The following is a 27779-nucleotide window of genomic DNA, read 5'->3' on the forward strand; positions in this document are numbered from 1 at the left end:
TTATGGTACTGTGTGTTGTATCAGTGGCTTATGAGATGATGAAATATCTGGCCATGACTCTAACCTGGTATTTGTACTCAGTAACATCTTCGATTCTATACTTTGGAAACTGTATTTTGGAAACTATTAGCAATTGTATCTGTTGCCTTTTTTCATTAGGGAGTCAATCTGTGGAGGGGAAAGGGGAAGATAATTTTTCTTACTTGATCACTCTCCCTTTCTCCTTCACCACCCCTGTACCCTCCTTGATCACTCTCCCTTCCTCCTTCACCACCCTCTTATCCTCCGAGTTTATTACAATAGCTCTCCAAGATATTGAATATCCTTGGGATACTCAGACCAGCATAGTCCTGTTGTTCTGCCTCCTGAATGCACTTCAGGTTCTGCTTAAAGTTAAACAACTACTTAGGAAGCTCATCCGGAGATCTGCCCGGAGGCAGTATAGTTGTGGGTGGCAGGGAGTATGGGAGGATATGGGCAGGCATCTAGACCAGTTGGCACCCCCAGTGTTTTGGAAATTCACCCCTGAACAAGTGCAAAATCCTCAAAAACTGGCAGAATGCTTGAATAAAAGGTGTCGCGATTCGGGAAGTTCCAAAGTAACACAAATCATTGTAACATGCTGGGGCCTGGCTTACGCCTATCGAGCTGCCATGGATACTGCTATCAACTTAGTGACAGACCCTGCGGCCACTCCAAGTCCCGTGACAGATCCAACGGCCACTGTGACCCCTACGGTGGACTCTGCAGCCGCTCCAGTCCCAGCTTCTGCAGATGCTCCAGTCCCAGCTTCTGCAGATGCTCCAGTCCCAGCTCCTGCAGCCACTCCAGTCCCAGCTCCTGCAGCCGCTCCAGTCCCAGCTCCTGCAGCCGCTCCAGTCCCAGTTCCTGAAGCCGCCCCAGTCCCAGCTCCTGAAGCCGCCCCAGTCCCAGCTCCTGCAGCTGCTCCAGTCCCAGTTCCTGCAGTCGCTCCAGTTCCAGCTCCGGCCGCTACTCCAGTCCCAGTTCCTGCAACTGCTCCAGTCCCAGCTCCTGAAGTCGCTCCAGCTCCAGCTCCTGAAGCCGCTCCAGCTCCAGCTCCTACTGCTGCTCCAGTCCCAGCTCCTGCAACTGCTCCAGCTCCAACTCCAGCTCCTGTAGCCGCTACAGCTCCGGTTCCTGCAACTGCTCCAGCTCCTGTAGCCGCTCCAGCTCCTGTGGCCGTGTCAGAGAAACGAGCTGTAGCAGTGCAAGTTGACCCTGCAGAGGGCATTCCAACCCCTGTGGCAGACCCTGTAACAAAGTCAGAGAAACGAGCAGTAGCAGTGCAAGCTGCCCCTGTAGAGAAGGTGAAAATATGGTATAGAAATTCAAGTCGTTTAGAACGCAGAGAGTCTTCTGCCAATCCAGGTAAGGCTTCTGCCAAAACTAAGTATAGAGATGACGAAGATGATGACGACGCTGGGCCGTCAAGGATTCAGGAGGAGGAAGATGAGGATGCCGAAAGAGCAACAGTAACTACCCGAAGCCTAAACGAGCGCGAGCTACGAGATGTGCGAAAAGATTTTGGTCGCTGTATAGGTGAGCAGCTTGTCACCTGGCTGCTCCGGTGCTGGGACTCTGGAGCCAATTGTGTGGAATTAGACGGCAGGGAAGCCAAGCGGCTGGGATCCCTTGCTCGAGACGCCGGCATTGACAAAGCAATTGCAGATGGAGCACGACCCACCAGCCTCTGGAGGCGTCTCCTCTCAGCTGTGAGGGAAAGGTATCCCTTCAAGGAAGATATTTTATGTCTACCAGGCAAGTGGACCACTATGGAGAAGGGAATCCAGTACCTGAGGGAATTAGCCGTACGGGAAGTGATTTATGAGGATCCAGACCTCAAACAAACATCCACAGATCCAGATGAAGTCAAGTGTACACGACCCATGTGGCGGAAGTTTGTACGGAGTGCACCATCATCATATGCCAGCTCATTGGCAATAATGGCCTGGAAAGAGGATGAGGAACCCACAGTGGGTGAAGCGGCTAAACAACTCCGGCAGTACGAAGAAAGTCTCTCCTCTTCCTTACAGGCCTGCGTCTCAGCTGTGGAGAAACTTTCTGAAAAGGTTCACCAACTTGAAGAGAATCTATTGTCCTCCCCACCTGAACCAACCAGTGCCCACCGACCAAAGGAGAACACTTGGGAGAAACTTTCTGAAAAGGTTCACCAACTTGAAGAGAGATTATTCTCCTTCGCACCTGTACAAAGCAGTGTCTCAGCTGTCAGGGGTAGGCGTTCACCCACACAAGGAAGACGATATGGTGGGTACTCACCCCGTGCCACCCTGTGGTTTTACTTACGAGACCATGGAGAGGACATGAGAAAGTGGGATGGAAAATCTACCGCGACCCTAGAGGCACGGGTACGTGAGTTGCAAAAGAAAACAATCAGGAAAAAGGGATTCTCCGAAAAGTTTGCTGCTCCAACTTCCAGCAGACAGTCCTTCAAACACAGAAACGAGGAAGATTCTGACCAGGATTAGGGGGGCCCTGCCTCCAGCCAGGGGGAGGAAAGGGACAATCGAGTTTATTGGACTGTGTGGATTCGATGGCCTGGCACATCACGCGCACAGAAGTATAAGGCTTTAGTAGACACCGGTGCACAATGTACTATAATGCCATCGAGCTATAAAGGACCAGAGCCCATCTATATTTGTGGAGTGACAGGGGGATCTCAGCAGTTGACTGTATTGGAGGCTGAAGTGAGTCTGACTGGGAATGAGTGGGAAAAGCACCGCATTGTGACTGGTCCGGATGCTCCATGTATCCTTGGCATAGACTATCTTAGAAGAGGATACTGCAAGGACCCAAAAGGGTTCCGGTGGGCTTTTGGTATTGCTGCCTTAGAGACAGAGGGCATTAAACAATTATCTACCTTGCCTGGTCTCTCAGAGGACCCCTCTGTTGTGGGGTTGCTGAGGGTCGAAGAACAGCAAGTGCCAATTGCTACCACAACTGTGCACCGGCGGCAATATCGCACCAACCGAGACTCCCTGATTCCCATCCATAAGCTAATTCGTCAATTGGAGAGCCAAGGAGTGATCAGCAAGACTCATTCACCTTTCAATAGTCCCATATGGCCAGTGCGAAAGTCTAATGGCGAGTGGAGACTAACAGTGGACTATCGCGGCCTGAACGAAGTCACGCCACCACTGAGTGCTGCAGTGCCGGACATGCTGGAACTTCAGTATGAACTTGAATCGAAGGCAGCCAAGTGGTACGCCACAATTGATATCGCTAATGCATTTTTCTCCATCCCTCTAGCAGCAGAGTGCAGGCCACAATTTGCCTTCACTTGGAGGGGAGTCCAATATACTTGGAATAGGCTGCCCCAGGGGTGGAAACACAGCCCTACCATTTGCCATGGGCTGATCCAGTCTGCACTAGAGCAGGGGGAAGCTCCTGAACACCTGCAGTACATCGATGACATTATTGTGTGGGGTGACACAGCAGAGGAAGTTTTCGAGAAAGGGAAGAAAATAGTCCAAATCCTTCTGAAAGCCGGTTTTGCCATAAAACAAAATAAAGTCAAAGGACCTGCACGGGAGATCCAGTTTTTAGGAATAAAATGGCAAGATGGACGTCGTCAAATCCCAATGGATGTGATCAACAAAATAACAGCTATGTCTCCACCAACTAACAAAAAAGAAACACAGACTTTCCTAGGTGTTGTGGGGTTTTGGAGAATGCACATCCCAAATTACAGTCTGATTGTAAACCCACTCTACCAAGTAACTCGTAAGAAGAATGAGTTTGAATGGGGCCCTGAACAACGACAAGCCTTTGAACAAATCAAGCAGGAAATAGTCCATGCAGTAGCCCTTGGGCCAGTTCGAACAGGACCAGATGTAAAGAATGTGCTCTACACTGCAGCCGGGGAGAACGGCCCCACCTGGAGCCTCTGGCAGAAAGAACCTGGGGAAACTCGAGGTCGGCCTCTGGGGTTTTGGAGTCGGGGATACAGAGGATCTGAGGCCCGCTATACTCCAACTGAAAAGGAGATATTGGCAGCATATGAAGGAGTTCGATCTGCTTCGGAGGTGGTCGGTACTGAAGCGCAGCTCCTCCTAGCACCCCGATTACCGGTACTAGGCTGGATGTTCAAGGGAAGGGTCCCCTCTACGCATCATGCAACTGATGCTACATGGAGCAAGTGGGTTGCACTGATTACTCAGCGGGCTCGAATAGGAAACCCCAGTCGCCCAGGAATATTGGAAGTGATCATGGACTGGCCAGAAGGCAAATACTTTGGGATATCATCAGAGGAGGAGGTGGGTCGTGCTGAAGAAGCCCCACTGTACAACCAGTTGCCAGAGAATGAAAAGAAATATGCCCTGTTCACTGATGGGTCCTGTCGTATTGTGGGGAAGCATCGGAGATGGAAGGCTGCTGTATGGAGTCCTACGCGACGAGTTGCAGAAGCTGCTGAGGGAGAAGGTGAATCGAGTCAGTTTGCAGAAGTGAAAGCCATTCAGCTGGCTTTAGACATTGCTGAACGAGAAAAATGGCCAGTTCTCTATCTCTACACCGATTCATGGATGGTAGCAAATGCCCTGTGGGGATGGTTACAGCAATGGAAGCAAAACAACTGGCAGCGTAGGGGCAAACCTATCTGGGCTGCTGCATTGTGGCAAGATATTGCTGCTCGGGTAGAGAACCTGGCTGTGAAAGTACGCCACGTAGATGCTCATGTGCCCAAGAATCGGGCTACTGAAGAACATCAAAACAACCAGCAGGTGGATCAGGCTGCTAAGATTGAAGTAGCTCAGGTGGACCTGGATTGGCAGCATAAAGGTGAATTATTTATAGCCCGATGGGCCCATGACACCTCAGGCCATCAAGGTAGAGATGCAACATACAGATGGGCTCGTGATCGAGGGGTGGACTTGACCATGGACGCTATAGCACAGGTTATTCATGACTGTGAAACATGTGCTGCAATCAAGCAAGCCAAACGGTCAAAGCCTCTTTGGTATGGAGGACGATGGCTGAAATATAAATATGGAGAGGCCTGGCAGATTGATTACATCACACTCCCTCAAACTCGCAATGGCAAGCGCCACGTACTTACAATGGTGGAAGCAACCACCGGATGGCTGGAAACATATCCTGTGCCTCATGCTACCGCCCGGAACACCATCCTGGGCCTTGAAAAGCAAGTCCTATGGCGACATGGCACCCCAGAAAGAATAGAATCAGACAATGGGACTCACTTCCGAAACAACCTTATAGACACTTGGGCCAAAGAACATGGTATTGAATGGGTGTATCACATCCCCTATCATGCACCAGCCTCCGGGAAAGTTGAACGATACAATGGCCTGTTAAAGACTACCTTGAAAGCAATGGGCGCTGGGACGTTCAAAAACTGGGATACGCATTTGGCAAAGGCCACCTGGTTAGTCAATACTAGGGGATCTACCAACCGAGCTGGACCTGCCCAATCAAACCTGTTACGTACTGTAGATGGGGATAAAGTTCCTGTAGTGCATGTAAAAAATATGCTGGGTAAAACAGTCTGGGCTACTCCTGCCTCAGGAAAAGGCAAACCTATTCGTGGAATTGTTTTCGCTCAGGGACCTGGATATACTTGGTGGGTAATGCAAAAGAACGGAGAGGTCCGGTGTGTACCTCAAGGAGATTTAATACTGGGTGAGAATAGCCCATGAACTGAATTGCACCATGTTAAATAGTATATTATACTGTATATAATCACTACCATGATTACTATAGGTGACTAATTAGAATGTATGGAAAAGAGTGTAACCTGAGCATGACATAAATGGTATGGAATAAGGGGTGGATAGATGTCCTGGTTTCAGTTAGCACAGAATTAATTTTCTTCCTAGTAGCTGGTGGAATGCTGTGTTTTGGCTTAGAATGAGAAGAGTGCTGATAACACCCCGATGCTTTAATTGTTGCAGAGCAGTGCTTATACTAAGCCAAGGACATCTCAGCCTTTGCTCTGTCCTGCCAACGGGCAGGCTGGGGGGTGCAGTAAGAGCTGGGAGGGGACAGACCCAGGACAGGTGACCCAAACTAGCCAAAGGGGTATTCCATACCATCTGACGTCATGCTAAACAATATATAGGGGTGGCTAGCCGGGGGGAGGGGGCCGGACTGCTCGGGGTTAGGCTGGGCATCGGTCAGCGGGTGGTGAGCAATTGCATTGTGCATCACTTGTTTGTACATACTATTATTACTTTCGTATTATCACCATTGTATCATCATTATTATTATTATTATTATTATTTTCCTGTCTTATTAAACTGTCTTTATCTCAACTCACGGGCTTCACTTTCCATTTCTCTCCCCCGTCCCAGAGAGGGAGGGGGGAGGGTGAGCGAACGGCTGCGTGGTGTTTAGCTGCCAGCCGGGTTAAACCACGACACTGGGACCTCCCCCGATAGCCAGGACTGTTGATAAATGATGGAAAGCAGCTTGGACAGCTCCTCCGCCATTTCTCTCAGTATCCTCGGGTGGATCCCATCTGGCCCCATCGACTTGCACGCATCTAAGTGCCGTAGCAGGTTGCCAACCATTTTCTCATGGATAGTGAGGGCCACATTCGGCACCCCATGCCCTTCCACCAGCTCAGGGTACTGGGTATCCAGAGAGCAACTGGTTTTGCTGCTAAAGACTGAGGCAAAGAAGGCATTAAGTGTTTCAGGAAGAATGGCCGAAAACACGACAGACACTAGTATGGTCAGATCATGCTCCATTTATTACCCGAATTGCCTGACATTTATAGTGAACTTAACAAGGGCGGATAGTGTCTCACACAAGATTATTGGTCAAAAGCACTCAGACAAACAACTGCAAGAAAACAACCCCCTTGTGATTAGCAGTCACGTAGATTTTGTCCTTGAAGTCAGCTGCTGGCAACAATATTTTTCTAAATTCCTCAGTTGGGTGATGTGGGAACAATGTTATGGGAAGTTTTCATAGTTGTCCTGGTAGCTTGGTTTGCTCAGCTGCAGCAAGCCATGGGATCTTTGCTGTTTCAAAAATCCCCCAAGAATTCCCCCTTTTTCTTTTTGAGCAAACCAAGCCTGAATTAACAGTTTTGCAAGTAACCCTTTAACCACATTTATTACAATACAATACGCAATGATGATTAACACCACAACAAACAGAACCCTTAATCCCTCTTTGATTAATCCCAGTAACCATCTATGCATCGTTTCAAACAAATCAGTGAGCCATTGATAGAAAGGACTGATATCATTTTGAATCTTTCTCATGTGCTCTTTCAGGAAAGTAATGGATTTGTGAATTGACTCGCTATGATCAGAAAGGTTCAAACAGCACATTCCCTCAAAGTCCTCACACCCATGCCCTTGAGTCAAAAGCAAGAAGTCAATAGCAGCTCGATCCTGTAAGAGCCCATGTTGCAGACTATTTTGATCTGGTAACATCTCCTCAAGTATCTCTGTCGTGGCATTGGCTTGCTTCTCGGCCCAGCATGCCAATTTTTCTAAGTTGTTAAGTGTGGCCACAGATGCCGCTCCTGGCACGAAAATTGCCAGTGCCGCTCTAGCTGCAACACCAAGCAATTCAACATTATCATTGCAATCCGGTGTGAGCAATGCCCATTTATGTCTGATGATCTCACGCAACTGTGACAAGCTAGGAGCAAATATAGTGAGTTTATCTAAGTAACATGGACCTCCAATAGCATTTGCAGGGATACCTTGCCAGGTCCTATCCCTGCAAATCATAAAAAAATCAGGAGGTAAGGCCATAGCTGAACGATTGTTCCAAATGCTATAGTTGTTACCCTTGTCTCCGTGCCATAAGCCCCTAAACCCTGCCTATCAGTGTCATCTTAATCACAGGTGTTATTTGTATTTCTGTACTCGTATGGCCCTTTCCAAGTTCCTGTAGCAGGATCTCGGTAATTCATCCTTATTTGTGGTAACACATTTGGTGCTGCTCTATTTATTGTTTGAAAATGAATACTCGCAGGAGGGTCTTCTTGGTCACCAGTAAAACGTAAGTGATTCAAGACACCCAATGCCTCGGACAATCGCTCATCGATGTTCTTGATCTCTTTTAATCTCACTAATTGTTCCTTTAAAACCTGGTGTGATCATTCAACCATCACTTGGCCCTTGGGAGAATATGGAACACTCGTTTTAGGCTGAATCTGTAGGAAAATCCATTCCAGAACGCGAAAATACTTACCTATCATTTCACCCTTGCCATCACCTGTGTCATTTATACTACTCCTATTACCCGTGCTGTTAGTGTCAGTGGCATCCTTCTGGTACCATTTCTGTCTTTGTCACCCCTTACTCTCCCCCTTTTCTTTTTGCCACTGACCAATCACTGCAAATGGAAAAGACACATGATCACTAATTAGGAAAGAGAGTGCAACATCTGCTATACATCTGCAAGCAGTGCCGGCTGCAACCTTAGAAGCTATTTGTGAAGGAGACTGCCGGTGGTCATTTGTTAGTGTAATCTGCTGCTCTGCACTCCTGCACCGTAATGAAGGTAGTAATATAGCTAAGTTGTTATTAGTAATCCCTACAATGTGGCAACCCCACTGAATATTATCCAGGAACATTTGTACATTTATCAAATTATGTAACACCATAGTTATATCACCTTTCTGGGGACAAATAGTAGAGTCTGATATTTTCCATCCCAAGTATAGCCATAGTTGCTTCCATTGAACCTTCTCTGGGGCTATCTTCAACCCTTTTGCTTCCAATGCATCCTGATTAAACTTTAAAACTGAATCCTGGAAGTATTCTGGCCAACCAAACCAAATGTTATCCATATAATGGTAAATAATTACGTCACACCACGCTGTCCGAATTGGTTGTAGTGCCCAGGCCACATATAATTGCCATAATGTAGGGGAATTCCTCATCCCCTGCAGAAGCACTAGCCATTCATAGCGCATTGCCAGGGCCTGTTTGTTAATGGAGGGTACCGTAAAAGCAATTCTTTGACAGTCCTGCACCACCACATCTGGTTGCCTGGACTGACTTTTGCATATGGTTCCCCAGAGGCCTGTTCTACAGATGCGAATGGAGGTGCTTTCTTTTCCCCTGGGAGACTAAGAAGAGTCCTCAGTGTGAGCTGTGCAGCTGTTTGGTGAATAATCGCAAGGAACTGCAACTGAATCTGGGTATTGAGATAAGGACCCATTCCCTTTAACATCTCTGCAGTAATCCCATACGGGGGTCCCCCGGTTGACGCAGTTGACCCGCTTCCCCCTGTGGTGACTGCAACCATTCCTTTTCAAACAATAACAATGGGGAAGGAGTTAACAATAAACACGCCAAGTTTCGACAGTCAAGTGGACACATCAGTTCTGCCTGGAAAATCCATTGAATTATCTGTCGAGCTGCCTGGGATTGTAATCCATAGTCCAAAACCATTTTTCGAGCTTGTTGTAGAAGCTTGCAGTCATGTGGCTGCCACAACCTGGTGCCTTGCACAGGGTTGATAATAATAGGGCAGGCCAAGGATGTCGCATGCCTATGCCCCTCTATGAAAGCATCACGTATGACGTCGGAGCACCTGTCCCTCCTTGGACAGATGGAACCTGCTGTAACAGCTTACGTTGACACAGCCAGGGGTGGCCCAGCAGTCTGGAGGGTGCCCTCAAGCATGCTCATTATTTCTCCTGAGGAAGTGGAATACAGTTGGTGGGAACGGAACCTGGCACTCAGATCATCAGAGGGGCCGGCTCCGTGCAAAGACACTTGTTGCAAGGTGCTCACAGTGCAATGGTTTCCCTCTAGTGAAGACCGGAAAGTCAAAGCCTCAAGGATTTTTGTGGGCTCAGCTGGAGGGTGCAGAGACACAGGATCAGAACACCCTAACCTGTGTTCAGAGCTTATGGTTGAAAATATGTCTTTTTCTGCAGAGACATTCCAGCTTGATGGGTCAGACACGAGCTTCAGTGTGTTCTGAGAAAGCAGAGATTTGTCCTCTCCATCCTCAGTGAAGGTGTCATTGGCAAGGACGATGCTTGTTGTAGAGAAGACACGTTTGGTAGGTCTTGTTTGACATAGTTGCCTGAAACCAGGTGCAAGAAGCATAGATTTCTGGTCTATCTTCTCAGGTAAAGAAGTCTGTGTTGCTCTGGACTTCAGAGAATTACAGCTCCAAAGAGATTTAAAGGGAGAAATGCTGGTCATACCTTGCAATGTATCCTGAAGGGCTTTAATTTGCTCCATCAGCCTCTGATTACAGTTTTTCAGGTGGTAGTTTTCTAGCTCAAGCTCTCTCAGCTTAGATGTTACCCACTCCTTGATCTTGGCAGCTTCCTCTTGAACAATTTTGAGTTCCTCAATCCTCAGCTGTTTCTGTTTTGCTAGCTGAGTCTCCAGTCTGTTAATCAGGTCTTGTTTTCTTTGCATTGTACCCATCAGCTCCTTCAGTGAAGGTCGATTTTCGCAAGCTGCTGCTGCACCTCTCATTGGCATCCTGAGTGGATTTATTGCTGCCTGGCAGCGGCACCGATGCTGGCAGCACAGCTTTATCAAGATTTTCCAACGCGGGGGGTGGGGAGGGCAGTCCCCACTCCCCATCAGCAGTCTGTTATTTCTGCCGCCGATTGATTTATTGGAGAGGTCATACCCCGAACCAGGGTGGGTGCAGGAACCGATGATAAAGATCATGTCAGCTGCATTCCTGAGGTCTCAGGTTTCATACTCGGTGGTCTGTCAGTCCCAGACAGTACTGAGAAAGCTTGCGCCGCTGCCATAGCCGGCTGCCGTTTGGGTTTTATACCACACAGCGCGTTAAGCACTGCAAGCCAGGTCGTACATAGATCTTTATCGAACTTTCCACTTGAGATGGTTGTATCCCGTAAATGATCTCCTATGAGCCGCCACTCATCTGGGCTAAAAATTAGGAGGATTTCCTTTAGAAAACCCTTCTTCTGGGCCCAGTGTACCAAGGATTTGATCTTTTTTTACATTGCAAGATATGCCTCTCTTAGAGAGAATGCAAGAGAGAAGCTGCACAGCTGCTTCCTCCATGGTTACATCAGACGGGCTGCAGAGTCGTGATCTCCACCCCTCCGCTATGTGCCAACTCGCCACACGGTGGCGGTCGTCTGCCGTTGTTCACTGACGCCTCCGATCTCCCGTAGCAACTCGATCCCGGATGTCCCTCGTCTCACCGCAATTACGGCACTTTCCCGCATCTCACCGCGATTACTTTGTTCTCGTGTCTCACCGCAATCCGTATCAATCAATTAATCTCCGCGTCTCACTGCGATCTTTATCAATCAATCAGTCTCCATGTCTCACCACAATCTCTATCAATCAATCACCGCGTCTTACCGCGATTCCTTTGTTCCCGCATCTCACCGCGATCATCTGTGTCCGGGTTGGTGCTTGGAGTTTCTCAGCCTCTCTCAGGTGTTTCGGCTTCTGTCAGGTCTCTCTGTGTCTCTCAGGGCTGTCTGTGTCTATGAAGCGTCTCTCAGGGGTCTCCTTGTCTCTGAAGTCTCTCTGTGTCTCTAAGCATCTCTCAGGGCTCTCCGGGTCTCTGAAATCTCTCAGCTGCTCTCAGCGTCTCTCATGTCTCTCAGCGTGTCCGGGTCTCAGCCTGTTCGGGCCTCAGCCTGTTCAGACGCCATATGTTGCAGGAAGAATGGCCAAAAACACGACAGACACCAGCATGGTCAGAGCATGCTCTATTTATTACTCGAATAGTCTATTTTAGTGAACTTAACAGAGGCGGATAGTGTCTCACACAAGATTATTAGTCAAAAGCACTCAGACAAACAACTACAAGAAAACAACCCCACCTGCAAGAAAACAACCCCCTTGTGATTAGCAGTCACGTAGATTTTGTCCTTGAAGCCAGCAGCTGGCAACAATATTTTTCTAAATTCCTCAGTTGGGTGATGTGGGAACAATGTCATGGGAAGTTTTCATAGTTGTCCTGGTAGCTTGGTTTGCTCAGCTGCAGCAAGCCATGGGATCTTTGCTGTTTCAAAAATCCCTCAACAATTAACCACCTCCACCTTTTCCTCATCTTTTGTAACCAAGTTCCCCCCTGCATCCAGTAAAGGATGGAGATTTTCCTTAGTCCTCCGTTTTACATGGATGTATTTGTAAAAACATTTTTTCTTGTCTTTAACGGCAGTAGCCAGATTGAGCTCCAGATGAGCTTTGGCCTGTCTAATTTTGTCCCTGCACTGCCTCGCAGGATCCTTATAGTCCTCCCGATTGGCCCACCCTCTTTTCCTAAGATTATAAACCCTCTTTTTTCTCCTAAGCTCAAGCCACAATTCTCTGCTCAGCCAGGCCGGTCTTCTTCCCCGCCGGCTCATCTTTGGGCACGTGGGGGCAGACCGCTCCTGTGCCATTAAGATTTCCTTCTTGAAGAGCGCCCAGTCTTCCTGGACTCTTCTGTCCTTCAGAACCGCCTCCCAAGGGACTCTGCCAACCAGTGTCCCGAACAGTTCAAAGTCAGCCCTCCGGAAGTCCAATACAGCGGTTTTACTGGTCCCCTTCCTGGCTTCGCCAAGAATGGAGAACTCTACCATTTCATGGTCACTCTGCCCAAGACAGCTTCCAACCACCACATCTCCCACCAGTCCTTCTCTGTTTGTGAAGAGAAGGTCTAGCGGGGCACCTCCCCTGGTAGGCTCACTAACCAGCTGCGTCAGGAAGCTATCTTCCACGCCCTCCAGAAACCTCCTAGACTGCTTTCTCTGGGCTGTGTTGTGCTTCCAGGATATATCTGGGAAGTTGAAGTCCCCCACAAGAACAAGTGCTGAAGATTTCGCAACTTCTGTCAGCTGCCTGTAGAACTCCTCATCCATCTCCTCATCCTGGTTCGGTGGTCTGTAACAGACCCCCACCAGGATGCTTGCCTTGTTGGCCTTCCCACTGATCCTAACCCACAGGGACTCAACCTTATCATTCCCAGCCTCAAGTTCCATGACATCAAAACTCTCTCTGATATAGAGAGCCACACCACCACCCCTTCCATGCTGCCTGTCCCTTCTGAAGAGCCTATAGCCAGACACTGCAGCACTCCAGTCATGAGAGTGGTCCCACCACGTTTCCGTGATGGCAACCAAGTCATAGCCTGCCTGCCGCACGATGGCTTCCAGCTCCTCCTGTTTGTTACCCATGCTGCGTGCATTAGTGTAGATGCACTTCAGCTGGGCCATTGCCTTCTCCCCCAGCCTTGCCATTGCTCCCCCTGGCACACAGCTCTAACAAGCCTTGTTTCAGCCCCATCCCCCTTCATACCTAGTTTAAAGCCCTCTCAATGAGCCCCGCCAGCTCCTGGGCTAGGATCTGTGTTCCCCTTAGAGATAGGGACCCGTCTGCATCCATCAGGCTGGGTGCTGAGTAAAGCGCCCCATTTTCAAAAAAAAACACAATATTTCTGTGTTGGCACCAGCCTCTGAGCCACGTGTTTATCAGGTGAGTTTTCCATGTCCTCTCTGTACCCCTCCCTGCCACCGTAGGGATAGACGAAAATACCACCTGTACTCCTGCTCCATCCACTAACCGTCCCAGTCCCCTAAAGTCCCGTTTGATGGTCTTCAGGCTTCTTTCTTCAATGTCATCACTGCCAGCCTGGACTATCAAAAGAGGATAATAGTCAGAGGGGCAAACCATGTTGGGAAGCTTTCTGGCAATGTCCCTGACCTTGGCCCCAGGGAGGCAGCAGACTTCCCTATGGGTAGGGTCAGGCCGACAAATAGGGCCCTCTGTTCCCCTGAGAAGGGAGTCGCCCACAACAATCACCCTTCTTTCTTTCTTGGTGGAGGCAGTCCTGAGGCGTGGAGTCGACTTCCTCACCCTATGCATCCTCCTGGGTAGACTTTCTACCTCTTCCTCAGCTACTGGTCTCTCAAGCTCTAGGGCCTCAAACCTGTTGTGTAAGGGCACCTGGGAAGGTGGGGCTGGTAGTGGGGGGGCATTGCCTGTGATGTTGAGCAGAGACCTGTCTCCATTCCTCCTCAACTCCTAGGTCCCCTCCCTCTGCCTGACAGCGACAGGGGAGGGGGTCCACCCCCATTTGGGGTGTCAAATGATTAAGGGGCTGGAGTACCTCTCCTGCGAAGAAAGGGTGAGAGAGTCTGTTCAGCGTACAGAAAAGGCGGCTCTGGGGAGACCTCATCATGGTCTTTCAGTACTTAAAGGATTCTTATAAAAAAGATGGAGAAGGACTCTATACTTGTGTAGATAGTGATAGGACAAAGGGGAATGGCTTTAAATGAAAAGAGATTTACATTAGACATTAGGAAGAAATTCTTCACTGTGAGGGTAGTGAGTCACTGGAACAGATTGTCAAGAGATGTTGTGCATGTCCCATCTCTGGAGGTCTTCAAAGCCAAGATGGATGGGGCCTTGGCCAACCTGATCTACTGGGAGGTGTCCCTGCTTATGGCAGGTTGGTTGGAACTACATGGTCTTTAAGGTCCCTTCCAACGTAAGCCATTCTATGATTCTATGAAAAAATAACAAACGATGTTGAGACAGATACCTGATTTTTCTTACCATTTCCTTACTACCTCTGATTCTCTTAGAAACTCTTCTCTCTACTTTTTCTTGCACCTGGACTTCGTCCAGGTCATTGATGAATAAGTTGAACAGAACTGGACCCAGTACTGCCCCCTGTGGTGGTTTTACCGTGCTAGGCAGCTAAACACCACAACCGCTCTCTCACTCCCCCTCCCTAGATGAGGAGGGGAAGAAGTAAAGAAAAGAACAACTCACAGGTTGAGATAAGGATAATTTAATTAAAGGAAAAAAAATATTAAGGGAAGATTATTATTAACTAAACAATTTAACTAAAGGCAAAAAAAAAAAAGGGAAAGGGGAAAAGGGAAAACAAACAAACAAACAAACAAATAAAGGCTATGTGGAAGTGCAGAGGAAAGAAATTGCTCTCTACTTCCCACAAATGAGCGATGATTGACCACGTCCTTGAAGCAGGGCCTCAACGCACGTAGCCAGTGTTCGGGAGGAGGACTGACGTTTTCACAAGAGCCCACTCCTCCCCTCTTCTTCCTTTTTCCAGCTTTTATTGCTGAGTGTGACATCATATGGTATGGAATATCCCTTTGGTTGGTTTAGGTCAGCTGCCCTGGTGATGTTTCTCTTCTCACTTTTTTGCCCACCCCCTAGGAGGGTTAGAGAGAGTCCTGATGCTGTGCCAGCATTGCTCAGCAGCAGACACAACACTGGTGTGATACCACTGCTGTTCTAGCCACAAGTGTGGCAAGCACAGCACTGTATGGGCTGCTGCAGGGAAAGTTAACATCCCAGCCAGACTCAGTACAACCCCTGGGGGACACTGCTGGCTACAGGCCTACAACTAGATTCCTCACCACTAAGCACAACCTTCTGAGCTCTGCCATCCAGCCAATTGTAAATCCACCTCACCGTCCAGTCATCCACACTTCCTGAGCTGGTCTATGAGGATGTTACGGGAGACAGTGTCAAATGCCTTACTGAAGTCAAGGTAGACCGCATCCACAGGACAGAGTGAGAAGTTGAAAAGTCCTTGGCTTGATGTAAGCACTGCTCTGCAACAATTAAAACATCGGCGTGTTATCAGCACTCTTTTCATCCTAAGCCAAAACATAGCATTCTACCAGCTACTAGGAAAAAAATTAACTCTGTCCTAAATGAAACCAGGACAGTTGTAAATATTGCAGGCAGCATATTAGATTTTCAGTTTATCGGTAACACTTTTTTTTCAAAACAACTGGATTAGTTCTTATATACTTAATGAAAATATGGTTATTAGAATGGGAGACTGTTTCCCAATAATTGTCTCTTGTTTTCTTAGCCTCTTTCAGGAAATGTGAAAATACCTGATGTACCCAGTACTCAGACAGCAATAATGAAACCAGCGGAAGAACCACCTGCTTATGCACAAATTGCAAAGGTTTGTGTATAACTTTCAGGCACTATAATGCTTTTAATTGTAATTACACACTTCTTGAATAGTCTTTTATAAATAAGTGTTGCTTTATGAAAATTAATATTGCCTTTTAGAAGTCACTTATTTCATGAATTTATGCAATAGTAGGTCGGTCTTCATCCATAAATGGAGATGCTTAATTATAGAAAATAGACTTGGAATATTTATCTTGTGTTTGTATTTTTTATCAATATCTAACAATGCTTGTTTTGTTCAGGAGCATGCTTTGGCCCAGGCAGAACTGTTAAAGCGTCAAGAAGAACTGGAAAGAAAAGCAGCTGAACTAGATCGCAGAGAAAGGGCAATGCAGGGTCTCAATCAGCAGAGGGGTATGCATGAAAAAATTACTTTTTAAAACTGCAGAAATTTCACATTTTCTCAGAAACTATTTTAGTTTTACAGTGACATTGTAAAGCAAATCAAAGAGGGTTTTTTATAATCTCTTCACGAAGAGAAAAATGTATCTCCTTTAGAACAGTGCATAAAGTGAATAAAAACTGTCCTGTACAAATTTTCACAGCAAAAATATTTAAATGTGTCATTATTACATATTGTACTCTACTATCAACTAATTTTATTCTGGGTTAATATCCAAGTAATACTATTGAATTGAAATGGAGCATTTTGGGAAGAATTAAATGTAACTTCATAAATAACATCTCTGATTTATCTGCTGTCAGTATTGCTGCAGAAGAACTTTCCTGTTCTGAAATATTGGAACATACAGAGGTACAATTCCAGATTGCATAACTGTTTAGTGATTCAAAATCCTCATGGAATTTTCTACCAGTCATATGGTAGGGGATTTGGGAGTGAGGAATTGGTATTCTTCTAAGGAAAAGAATCATGGTCCCTTCATTAAACCATTTTTATTTTTCTCTGTATTATTTTTTCCAGTCTCTTTATTAAATCTCTGTACCTATTCTCCAAGATTATGCTTTTCTGGTGATTTTTTTCATTTCCTTCTCCATATATCGCCCTTCACCTAATTTCACTAATTTATATTGATGGTCTGGATTGATTACTTGTCTCTTCCAGGCTTTACTGACAGTTTAATTACTTTCATCTGTATCTTAGGGACTATAACTCTGATACCCAATACATGTTTCAGAATATTTTTAAATGGTATTTGCTCTGTTATTAAGTTTCAGTTGTTCACATCAAAGGACTTGAAGAGTGCATGAAGAATCTAAAGGATTCTTTAGGAAGGCTGAACAGAGAAGAGAGAGCTCTTAAAGCTTTAAAGAGGGTGTTAGGTTTTTACCAAATGACTGTGTAAAAGATGCTGCAAATCAGGAATTGTATGTTGTGACTGAGGAGAACAATATTTTTTTCCTTTTGATTTTTTTTTCTTTTGCACAGTCATTTAAACTCCTTTCAAAACACTGTAGAAGCATATTGATCACAGGGCAAGGTCTTTTGCAATAGTACTCTAGTTATTTGCATTCAAGTTATGATGCTGGCTGCACACCTAGGACACTGTCATTGTATGCAACTGACCACAGTGGAAAGATCTCAAAGCTTGTGGGTCTTCTCAGCTCAATGCCTTTGGTTCTCTCTGTTCAGGTCCCGTGCAGTAGTGCACTTGAGCTGATTAAAGTGTGCTGCTTCCTATTTCAGCTAGTTCATTTAGGCATGTCTGAAAAATACTAAGACTGTCTTTCAGTTTTAGTTGAAAATTTTGAAACCTGTTCCACCAAGGTAGAAAAGCACATCAAATACTACTCTCAAATAATAACCTGAATTACTATATCTGAATTTTTCTGTGACTATCTTGAAACTTGCAACCCTGAGAAAAATAACTGTATACCGTAGAACAAAGATCTGAATTGTTATCAGATATTTTTGATATAAGAAAATGAAAAGTACTTTTTAATATGAATGGGCATATCACTTGATTACCTTTTGTATGCTCCCTCTAAACCCCCAGCTCTGAAAGAACTGGTAAAAATGTCCAGTTGAAGAGGCATAAAACTCAACAAATACTCAGTGTTTTGGACCTGTTTGGTCAGAACTGTCAGCTTCATTTTGTCTGGGTAAAGAAATAATTAAATAATGCAAGTACGTAAGGTTTGCAAGTTTTCTTAACAGGTGAACTGCTAGTAAAGCTATGTTTGAAGATAGAAATTGCAAGCAAACACTTATCAGAATTTCAAATAATTTTGCCTTTATGTTAGTCTCTAGTCAGCTCCACTTTTGCAATATGGTGGCAAACATATCTATTGCATCCAGCATTTTAAATGCTATGATATAGGTTTGTTGTAGTTATCTCATCTGAATCTCTGAATCTGTACTTGGTATGGCTTGCATTCATCAGAATGTATACTCTAGCCTGTGAGTAGATCAGCATACAGGAAATCTTTGGTGTCTAATACTCTTCTGTCTTTTGTTGTGTTCTCACTGTCCCACAATTTATACCAAAATATATTGATGCTGTAGAGCATCTTCTCATATTGTAGTTGAGACCATTTTAATAATTACCTTTCTTTAGGCTTACAGGCTTTTAAGCAAAGCTTTGACTGTAAACTATATTGGGAACTAGTTCAAAGAGTTAGAGATATCCAGGCGTTACAAATATCAGGATTCTGAGGATGGAGAATGCCTTGAAATCCCCAGTTTTTGTGTTCCACAAAGTGAGCATATGAGTATGGTGGGAAATGTGTATTTAAAAGTCAAGGAACTCTGAGAAATTGATTTTCTGCTCAAATCTAACTGTTTTGTCAAAACTCTTTTCTTATTACTTTATAGGAACCATCAGATGCCTGCTTAGTCTTTTATATAGATAAAATATTGTACTTTCCTTGATCTGTCTGCATTTCATCATATTTTATTTCTGAAGTTTGTGTGAGTATTGCTGATAAAACTCTTGGGTTTTGGTAGCCCAAGTTATCCATATGCTTGTGAAACTTATGTACATAAAACAATTTGAACAAGCCCAGATGCATATATCTTTCTAGTATACAGATGTTAAAACTGTATTATAAAGCTGGTGGGGTTTTGTTTGTTGTTGTTGTTTTTTTATGATTTGCAGGTAGAAAAAATAACTGGCCACCTCTTCCTGAGAATTTTCCAGTGGGTCCATGTTTCTACCAGGACTTTTCTGTAGACATTCCTGTAGAATTCCAGAAGACAGTAAAGATTATGTACTATTTGTGGATGTGTAAGTACTTTTTTAAAGAAAAAGCAAAGTGCCTATTCAAACTCGAAACATGCCTGATAATTTGGCTTTTGCAACATCTGCAATGAAATATTTTAAAATACGGAAGTTAAATGTTAAAGTGTAATCTTTTTGTTAGCTTCAATTTTCAAAGTACTTTATTATTTCATATAAACTTCCATGAAAAAAAAAGGGAAGGATTACCCTAAAGTAGTTTGGTTATAGTATATTGCAGTTTTCTATTTTAAATATCCCTCTTGTTGTAAAATGAGCTTTGACAATTTATTACCTTAGAAATATTTTTTTTTAACATCAGCTTATATATTAAGAAATATAATTCACTATCAGTGTTAATAGACTTACAAATTTTAAAAGTGTAATATCCATGTGCCTTAATATGCATAGTTTTAGTTTAGTGTAGTTTATAATATAGACTGAATATAATTTTAATTTGTTAAAAAAATAGCATAAAGGAAATTAGCTGAACAATCAGTCCATGTTGGAACTATCCCTTGTACACCAAGCATGTTCTAAACAGTCTTTGGGAGGTTAGTTTTGCCTTCATTCAGGTGCTGTGCTTTGATTGGAGAAATGCTGGATGAATCAACTGTACAAATTCCATGAGGTTTGTTTCTTCTGTCTTGTCTTGTGTGATGAGTGCCTAAGAAGTACTTTCAGACAGAGAAAATTCCAAAGATTTAGGTGCTTTGATGACATTAATATATTTTTAGCATACTAAGGGGATGTGAATTTCAGAACTTTTCTGTATTTTTCTCTAGGTTCCAGATTTAGCACATGTGCATAATTTTACCTGTTAATCTGGTAATTTTATTCATTGAAACAAGAAAGCGGTGACATAGCATTTCAAAATAAATACAAATTTTGCTCTCATAATAAACTGACAGATTTTCTTCTAGGTAGACTGAGATTTTAACTAAGTCCTCTTGCTTTTTCTTTAGCTTTCATACTCTCTGATTTAGGATTACTCAGGAAGGAAGCAGGCATAATAAAGGAAAAGAAAGACAAAATGTATTTCAGGCTTAAAAAAAAAAAAAGGTTGAGTACAGAACTCTGTGCCTTAGGGCTGACTGTTGAATCAATCCTTGTGATTCTTCTTTCCTAGGAATGTATCTACATGATATGGCTCATACTTCATTAGAGTGGCTATGCTTCCTCAGTGGAGGCACTCATTAACACAGCAAACTAACCTGCTTCTGCTTGCTGTTGTACTTCTATTTTATTTCCTCTTCCAAATCTTCCTAGGTCTTGTAAGGCTTAGGGATCTGTGAACATAATCACATTTGGATAAATCTAGTATCAGCTGCTCAGGACTTCGTAAAGTAGGTCAGTTTTCCTGGCCCTTTTTAGCAGCCCTGAGAATTTCATTTTTTGTGTTGCCTTGGTTAGTAGCAATTTCAATATCTTTATTCTTGGCCTTTATTGTTTCTGAAGAAACTTTTAAAAATCTTTTTCACATCTATATGCACTTTATCTCATGAGAACAGAAGTCTGCTTTTATCTCTATTCCTGTAATTCATCCATCTTTTCTCTTTGTATCAGAGTTCAGAGTTGTCTGATTCCAGAAGCAATGGCTTCTGTCAGTTGCCAGTGGAGCTTTTCTGTATTATCTTTGATGATTCAGTGGCTTGCAGATAGAATGGCAGTTTTCCTAGCTCTGTGAAAGTGGGCACCCATTTTTAGGACTTCATATGCTGTTACTAGTGAAATGTCTCATGTCTCTTTACCTTTATCTGAGAGCAAACTTTTTTTTTGCTCAATAGCCTCTGTTTCCAAGTTGGTTTCCCCAAAGGCTGATAACACATGCAAAATAAGTAGTACTGATTTTCAAAGAATATTTCTTATTTGAAGTTACAAACTGAAGAGATGCTTAATCTGATGGAAAGATTTTGTATCATTTGGGTTTGTTACTTTGTGTAGTTTGTGAATGTTTAAAATGATTCCTGGGAAAAAGTGTTGTTTTTTTTTTTCTCATGTATTCTAACGAGGACTTTGGTTTTCCAAGAATACCATCAATAAAATATTACTGAAATGAAATTTATTACAAATACCTATTTTCAGTCCCAAATGGGACTGTAAAATAATCATCTCAATAATAAAGATGCCAAATAGACAGCAACAGTGCTACTTGTGGTCTTTATTTAGAATTGATTTATAAACATTAATTGATGATAAAGCATATTTAATTAAGACAGGGAATGTATATCTAAGTAGGATTCTTCTATACAAGGAAGTTTACACTAATTAAAATGATCCTGAATATTCATTAACCTAATATAATTTACCATTTTTTACACTTATTGTAGGATGAATGCCATTTTTATTTCTCTTCTCTTCTCTTCTCTTCTCTTCTCTTCTCTTCTCTTCTCTTCTCTTCTCTTCTCTTCTCTTCTCTTCTCTTCTCTTCTCTTCTCTTCTCTTCTCTTCTCTTCTCTTCTCTTCTCTTCTCTTCTCTTCTCTTCTCTTCTCTTCTCTTCTCTTCCCTTCCCTTCCCTTCTCACCTGCTTCCACAGCTAAACTAGGAAATGGCTTTCTTAGATCACTTCATGCTGAGTACTGTATTGGTATAGCTGTTCAAGTTCATTGAAGTTATTCTCATATAGACATCGCATGACACAGAGTTCTACCAAAGCCTTAGGTCATTTCAGCCCTCAGGTGGTCATTAACTTCTAACAATTTGTATCACAGTTGAATGTGAAGAATTTTGTCTAAAGTTAAACAGCTATTTAAGAATACCACCCAGAGATCTGCCCAAAGGCAGGATAGTTATGGGTGGCAAGGTATGTGGGAGTATATGGGCAGGTATCCATCATGGTTGTCAAAGTATCACATAGTCATAGAATCATAGAATGGCTTGGTATGGAAGGGACCTTAAAGATCATCTAGTTCCAACCCCCCTGCCATGGGCAGGGACACCTCCCACTAGATCAGCTCAAAGCCCCATCCAACCTGGCCTTAAACACTTCCAGGGATGGGGCATCCACAACCTCTCTGGGCAACCTGTTCCAGTGCCTCACCACCCTCTGAGTGAAGAGTTTCCTCCTAACTTTTAAGCTAAATCTCCCCCCTTTTAATTTAAAACTGTTCCTCCTTGTCCTGTCATTATCCGACTGAGAAAAGAATCACTCTCCACCTTTTTAAAACCCCCTTTAGGTATTGAAAAGATGCAATGAGGTCTTCTTGGAGCCTTCTCTTCTTCAGGCTGAACATCCCCAGCTCTCTCAGCCTTTCTTCATAGAAATAGGCTTTCTTCATAGAAATTAGGGCTACAGCCCTTTGATCATCTTTGTGGCCCTCCTCTGGACTCATTGTAATATGTCTATGTCCTTCTTGTGCTGGGGGCCCCAGACCTGGATCGCAGAATCACAGAACCACAGAATGTTAGGGATTGGAATGGATCTTGAAAGATCATCGTTGAACTTAGTGATATGGTTTAGTGGAGGACTTGTTAGTGTTAGGTCAGAGGTTGGACTCGATGATCTTGAGGTCTCTTCCAACCTAGACAATTCTGTCATTCTGTGATTCTGTGATCATCTAGTCCAATCCCCCTGCTGGTGCAGGAACACCTAAATCACGTCACACAGGAACACGTCCAGGCAGGTTTTGAAAGTCTCCAGAGAAGGAGACTCCACACCCCCCCTGGTAAGCCTGTTCCAGTGTTCTGCCACCCTCACCTTAATTTTTTTTTCTCATATTTAAGTGGAACCTCCTATGTTCTAGCTTACACCCATTCCCCTTGTCCTATCATTGGATGTCACCAAGAAGAGCCTGGCTCTATCCTCATGACACTCACCCTTTACATATTTATAAACATTAATAAGGCCTTCTACTGTCCACTTAACTACTTAGCATTTCTCCTTGTTATGACTACACAGCTACCTTTGAATACAGAAAATTAGTTCTCTACAGCATGGCGTTACCAAGGGCAAATCATGCCTGATCAGTCTGGCGGCCTTCTATGATGGAATGACTGCATCAGTTGACAAGGGAAGACTGACCAATGTCATCTACTTAGACTTCTGTAAGGCTTTTGACACAGTCCAACACGACATCCTAATCTCTAAATTGGAAAGATATGGCTTTGGAATGGCCACACCCAGGGAGTGGTGGTCAAGGGCTCTATGTCCAAAAGAAGGACTGTGATGAGCAGTGTCCCTCAGGGGTCTGTCTTGGGACCAGTGCTTTTCAATATCATCAGTGACATAGACAATAGGACTGAGTGCACCCTCAGCAAGTTTGTAAGTGACACTAAGCTGAGTGGTACAGTTAATACCAAAGAAGGAAGAGTTGCCACTCAAAGGGACCTGGACAGAGTAGAGAAGTGGGCCCATGTGAACCGAATGAGGTTCAACAAGTCCAAGTGCAGGGTGCTACACCTGGGTTGGGGCAATCCCAGACAAGGGTACAGACTGGGTGAAGAACTCATTGAAAGCAGCCCTGCAGAGAAGGACTTGGGGGTTCTGGTGGACAAAAAGGTCAACATGAGCCAGCAGTGTGCGCTTGCAGCCCAGAAGGCGAAGTGCATCCTGGGCACCATCACAAGAAAAGTGGCTAGCAAGGAGAGAGAGGTGATTGTCCCCCTCTACTCTGCCCTTGTGAAGCACCATGTGGAGTACTGCATCCAGGTTTGTGGCCCCCAGAACAAGAAAGATGTGGACCTCTTAGAGTGAGTCCAGAGGAGAGGCACAAAGATTACAGAATCACAGAATGACAGAATTGTCTAGGTTGGAAGAGACCTCAAGATCATCGAGTCCAACCTCTGACCTAACACTAACAAGTCCTTCACTAAACCATATCACTAAGTTCAACATCTAAACTTCTTTTAAAGACCACCAGGGATGGTGACTCCACCACTTCCCTGGGCAGCCCATTCCAATGCCTAACAACCCTCTCAGTAAAGAAGTTCTTCCTAATATCCAACCTAAAACTCCCCTGGTGCAACTTTAGCCCATTCCCCCTCATCCTCTCACCAGGCATGTGGGAGAATAGGCCTGGCTCTATCCTCATGACACTCACCCTTTACATATTTATAAACATTAATAAGGTCACCCCTCAGTCTCCTCCAAGCTAAAGAGACCCAGCTCCCTCAGCCTTTCCTTGTAAGGGAGATGCTCCACTCCCTTAATCATCCTTGTTGCTCTGAGCTGGACTCTCTCAAGGAGTTCCCTGTCCTTCTTGAACTGAGGGGCCCAGAACTGGACGCAATATTCCAGATGCGGTCTCACTAGGGCAGAGTAGAGGGGGAGGAGAACCTCTCCTGACCTAGTAATACACACCTCTTCTGATACACCCCGGGATGCCATTGGCCTTCTTGGCCACAAGGGCACAGTGCTGGCTCATGGTCATCCGGCTGTCCACCAGGACCCCCAGGTCCCTCTCCCCTTCACTGCTTTCCAGCAGGGCAGTCCCCAACTTATACCGGTGCCTGGAGTTGTTCTTGCCCAGATGCAGGACTCTACACTTGCCCTTATTATTTTTCATTAAGTTTCTCCCCGCCCAATTCTCCAACCTGTTGAGGTCCCGCTGGATGGCAGCACAGCCTTTCGGCATGTCAGCGACTCCTCCCACTTTATTGTCATCGGCAAACTTGCTGATGGCACACTCCATTGCCTCATCCAAGTCACTGATGAATATATTAAACAACACTGATCCCAGTACTGACCCTTGAGGGACTCCACTAGATACAGGCCTCCAACTCGACTGTCCCATTAACCACAACTCTCTGGCTTCTTTCCTTCAGCTAGTTCACAGTCCACCTCACTACCCGATCTTCCAGACCACACTTCCTCAGTTTAGCTGCGAGGATGTTGTGGGAGACGGTGTCAAAGGCTTTACTGAAATCAAGATAGACCACATCCACCGCCTTTCCATCATCTATCCACCCAGTTATATCCTCATAAAAGGCTATCAGGTTGGTCAAGTATGACTTCCCCTTGGTGAAGCCATGTTGACTGCCCCTAATGACCCTTTTATCTTTGATATGACTGGAGACAACGCCAAGGATAAATTGTTTCATCACCTTAGCAGGGATGGAGGAGAGGCTGACCGGTCTATAGTTACCTGGGTCCTCTTTCTTGCCCTTTCTGAAGACCAGAGTGACCGGAGGCCTCCAGTCCTCAGGCACCTCTCCCGATGCCCATGACTTACCAAAGAAGATAGAGAGTAGCCTAGCAATGACTTCACAGAATCACAGAATCACAGAATTGTCTAGGTTGGAAGAGACCTCAAGATCATCGAGTCCAACCTCTGACCTAACACTAACAGTCCTCCACTAAACCATATCGCTAAGTTCAACATCTAAACGTCTTTTAAAGACCTCCAGGGATGGTGACTCCACCACTTCCCTGGGCAGCCCATTCCAATGCCTAACAACCCTCTCAGTAAAGAAGTTCTTCCTAATATCCAACCTAAAACTCCCCTGGCGCAACTTTAGCCCGTTCTCCCTTGTCTTGTCACCAGGCACATGGGAGAATAGACCAACCCCCACCTCGCTACAGCCTCCTTTAATGTACTTATAAAGAGCGATAAGGTTGCCCCTGAGCCTTCTCTTCTCCAGGCTGAACAATCCCAGCTCCCTCAGCCACTTTTGTAAGACTTGTTCTTCAGACCTCTCACCAGCCTTGTTGCCCTTCTCTGGACTCTTTCGAGCACCTCGATGTCCTTCTTGTAGCGAGGGGCCCAAAAGTGAACACAGTACTCGAGGTGAGGCCTCGCCAGAGCCGAGTACAGAGGGAGAATCACTTCCCTAGACCAGCTGGCCACACTGCTTCTTATGCAAGCCAGGATGCTGTTGGCCTTCTTGGCCACCTGAGCACACTGCTGGCTCGTATTCAGCCGACTATCAACCAATACTCCCAGGTCCTTCTCTGCCAGGCAGCTCAAGGTAGACCACATCCACAGCCTTTCCCTCATCCACCAAGCGTGTCACTTTGTCACAGAAGGAGATCAGGTTCGTCAAGCAGGACCTGCCTTTCATAAACCCATGCTGACTGGGCCTGATCACCTAGTTGCCCTGTAAGTGCCATGTGATGACACTCAAGATAATCTGCTCCATGAGCTTCCCTGGCACTGAGGTTAAACTGACAGGCCTATAGTTCCCCGGGTCTGCCCTCCGGCCCTTCTTGTAGATGGGCTTCATGTTTGCTAGCTGCCAGTCAACTGGGACCTCCCCCAATAGCCAGGACTGTTGATAAATGATGGAAAGCAGCTTGGACAGCTCCTCCACCATTTCTCTCAGTATCCTCGGGTGGATCCCATCTGGCCCCATCGACTTGCACGCATCTAAGTGCCGTAGCAGGTTGCCAACCATTTTCTCATGGATAGTGAGGGCCACATTCGGCACCCCATGCCCTTCCACCAGCTCAGGGTACTGGGTATCCAGAGAGCAACTGGTTTTGCTGCTAAAGACTGAGGCAAAGAAGGCATTAAGCACCTCCACCTTTTCCTCATCTTTTGACACTAGGTTTCCCCCCGCATCCAGTAAAGGATGGAGATTCTCCTTAGTCCTCCGTTTTACATGGATGTATTTGTAAAAACATTTTTTCTTGTCTTTAACGGCAGTAGCCAGATTGAGCTCCAGATGAGCTTTGGCCTGTCTAATTTTGTCCCTGCACTGCCTCGCAGGATCCTTATAGTCCTCCCGATTGGCCCACCCTCTTTTCCTAAGATTATAAACCCTCTTTTTTCTCCTAAGCTCAAGCCACAATTCTCTGCTCAGCCAGGCCGGTCTTCTTCCCCGCCGGCTCATCTTTGGGCACGTGGGGGCAGACCGCTCCTGTGCCATTAAGATTTCCTTCTTGAAGAGCGCCCAGTCTTCCTGGACTCTTCTGTCCTTCAGAACCGCCTCCCAAGGGACTCTGCCAACCAGTGTCCCGAACAGTTCAAAGTCAGCCCTCCGGAAGTCCAATACAGCGGTTTTACTGGTCCCCTTCCTGGCTTCGCCAAGAATGGAGAACTCTACCATTTCATGGTCACTCTGCCCAAGACAGCTTCCAACCACCACATCTCCCACCAGTCCTTCTCTGTTTGTGAAGAGAAGGTCTAGCGGGGCACCTCCCCTGGTAGGCTCACTAACCAGCTGCGTCAGGAAGCTATCTTCCACGCCCTCCAGAAACCTCCTAGACTGCTTTCTCTGGGCTGTGTTGTGCTTCCAGGATATATCTGGGAAGTTGAAGTCCCCCACAAGAACAAGCGCTGAAGATTTCGCAACTTCTGTCAGCTGCCTGTAGAACTCCTCATCCATCTCCTCATCCTGGTTCGGTGGTCTGTAACAGACCCCCACCAGGATGCTTGCCTTGTTGGCCTTCCCACTGATCCTAACCCACAGGGACTCAACCTTATCATTCCCAGCCTCAAGTTCCATGACATCAAAACTCTCTCTGATATAGAGAGCCACACCACCACCCCTTCCATGCTGCCTGTCCCTTCTGAAGAGCCTATAGCCAGACACTGCAGCACTCCAGTCATGAGAGTGGTCCCACCAGTACCTGTCCTTCAGACCACGCAGGGAGTTGCTCCACAAGTCTATCAACCGCTCACATGCCCTGATACCCCTAAACCTCTTGACCTCCTCCTTGAGTTCTGCCACGAGGCGGACCAGGTCGTCCACCTGCTCGCGCCTCACGTACACAGTGTCTTTGCCCCCCGC

At 45.5% G+C, this 27779-nt stretch overlaps 1 protein-coding gene across 5 annotated transcripts in view; it reads left to right on the top strand.

Annotated features, from left to right (window-relative positions):
- Positions 1-19214, top strand: part of LOC116501393 (secretory carrier-associated membrane protein 1-like) — a 117740-nt gene extending 98526 nt beyond the window's left edge. For all 5 annotated transcript variants that reach the window (XM_032206922.1, XM_032206921.1, XM_032206924.1 and 2 more), the window contains 3 exons: positions 15823-15921; positions 16175-16286; positions 18989-19214. In XM_032206922.1, the coding sequence (XP_032062813.1) occupies positions 15823-15921; positions 16175-16286; positions 18989-19203 (426 nt within the window). In that variant the 3' untranslated portion in view covers positions 19204-19214. The remainder of the gene's footprint in view (positions 1-15822; positions 15922-16174; positions 16287-18988) is intronic.
- The last annotated feature ends 8565 nt before the right edge of the window (positions 19215-27779 follow it).

The sequence above is a fragment of the Aythya fuligula genome, chromosome W (assembly GCF_009819795.1).
Source record: "Aythya fuligula isolate bAytFul2 chromosome W, bAytFul2.pri, whole genome shotgun sequence".
Classification (NCBI taxonomy): domain Eukaryota; kingdom Metazoa; phylum Chordata; class Aves; order Anseriformes; family Anatidae; genus Aythya; species Aythya fuligula.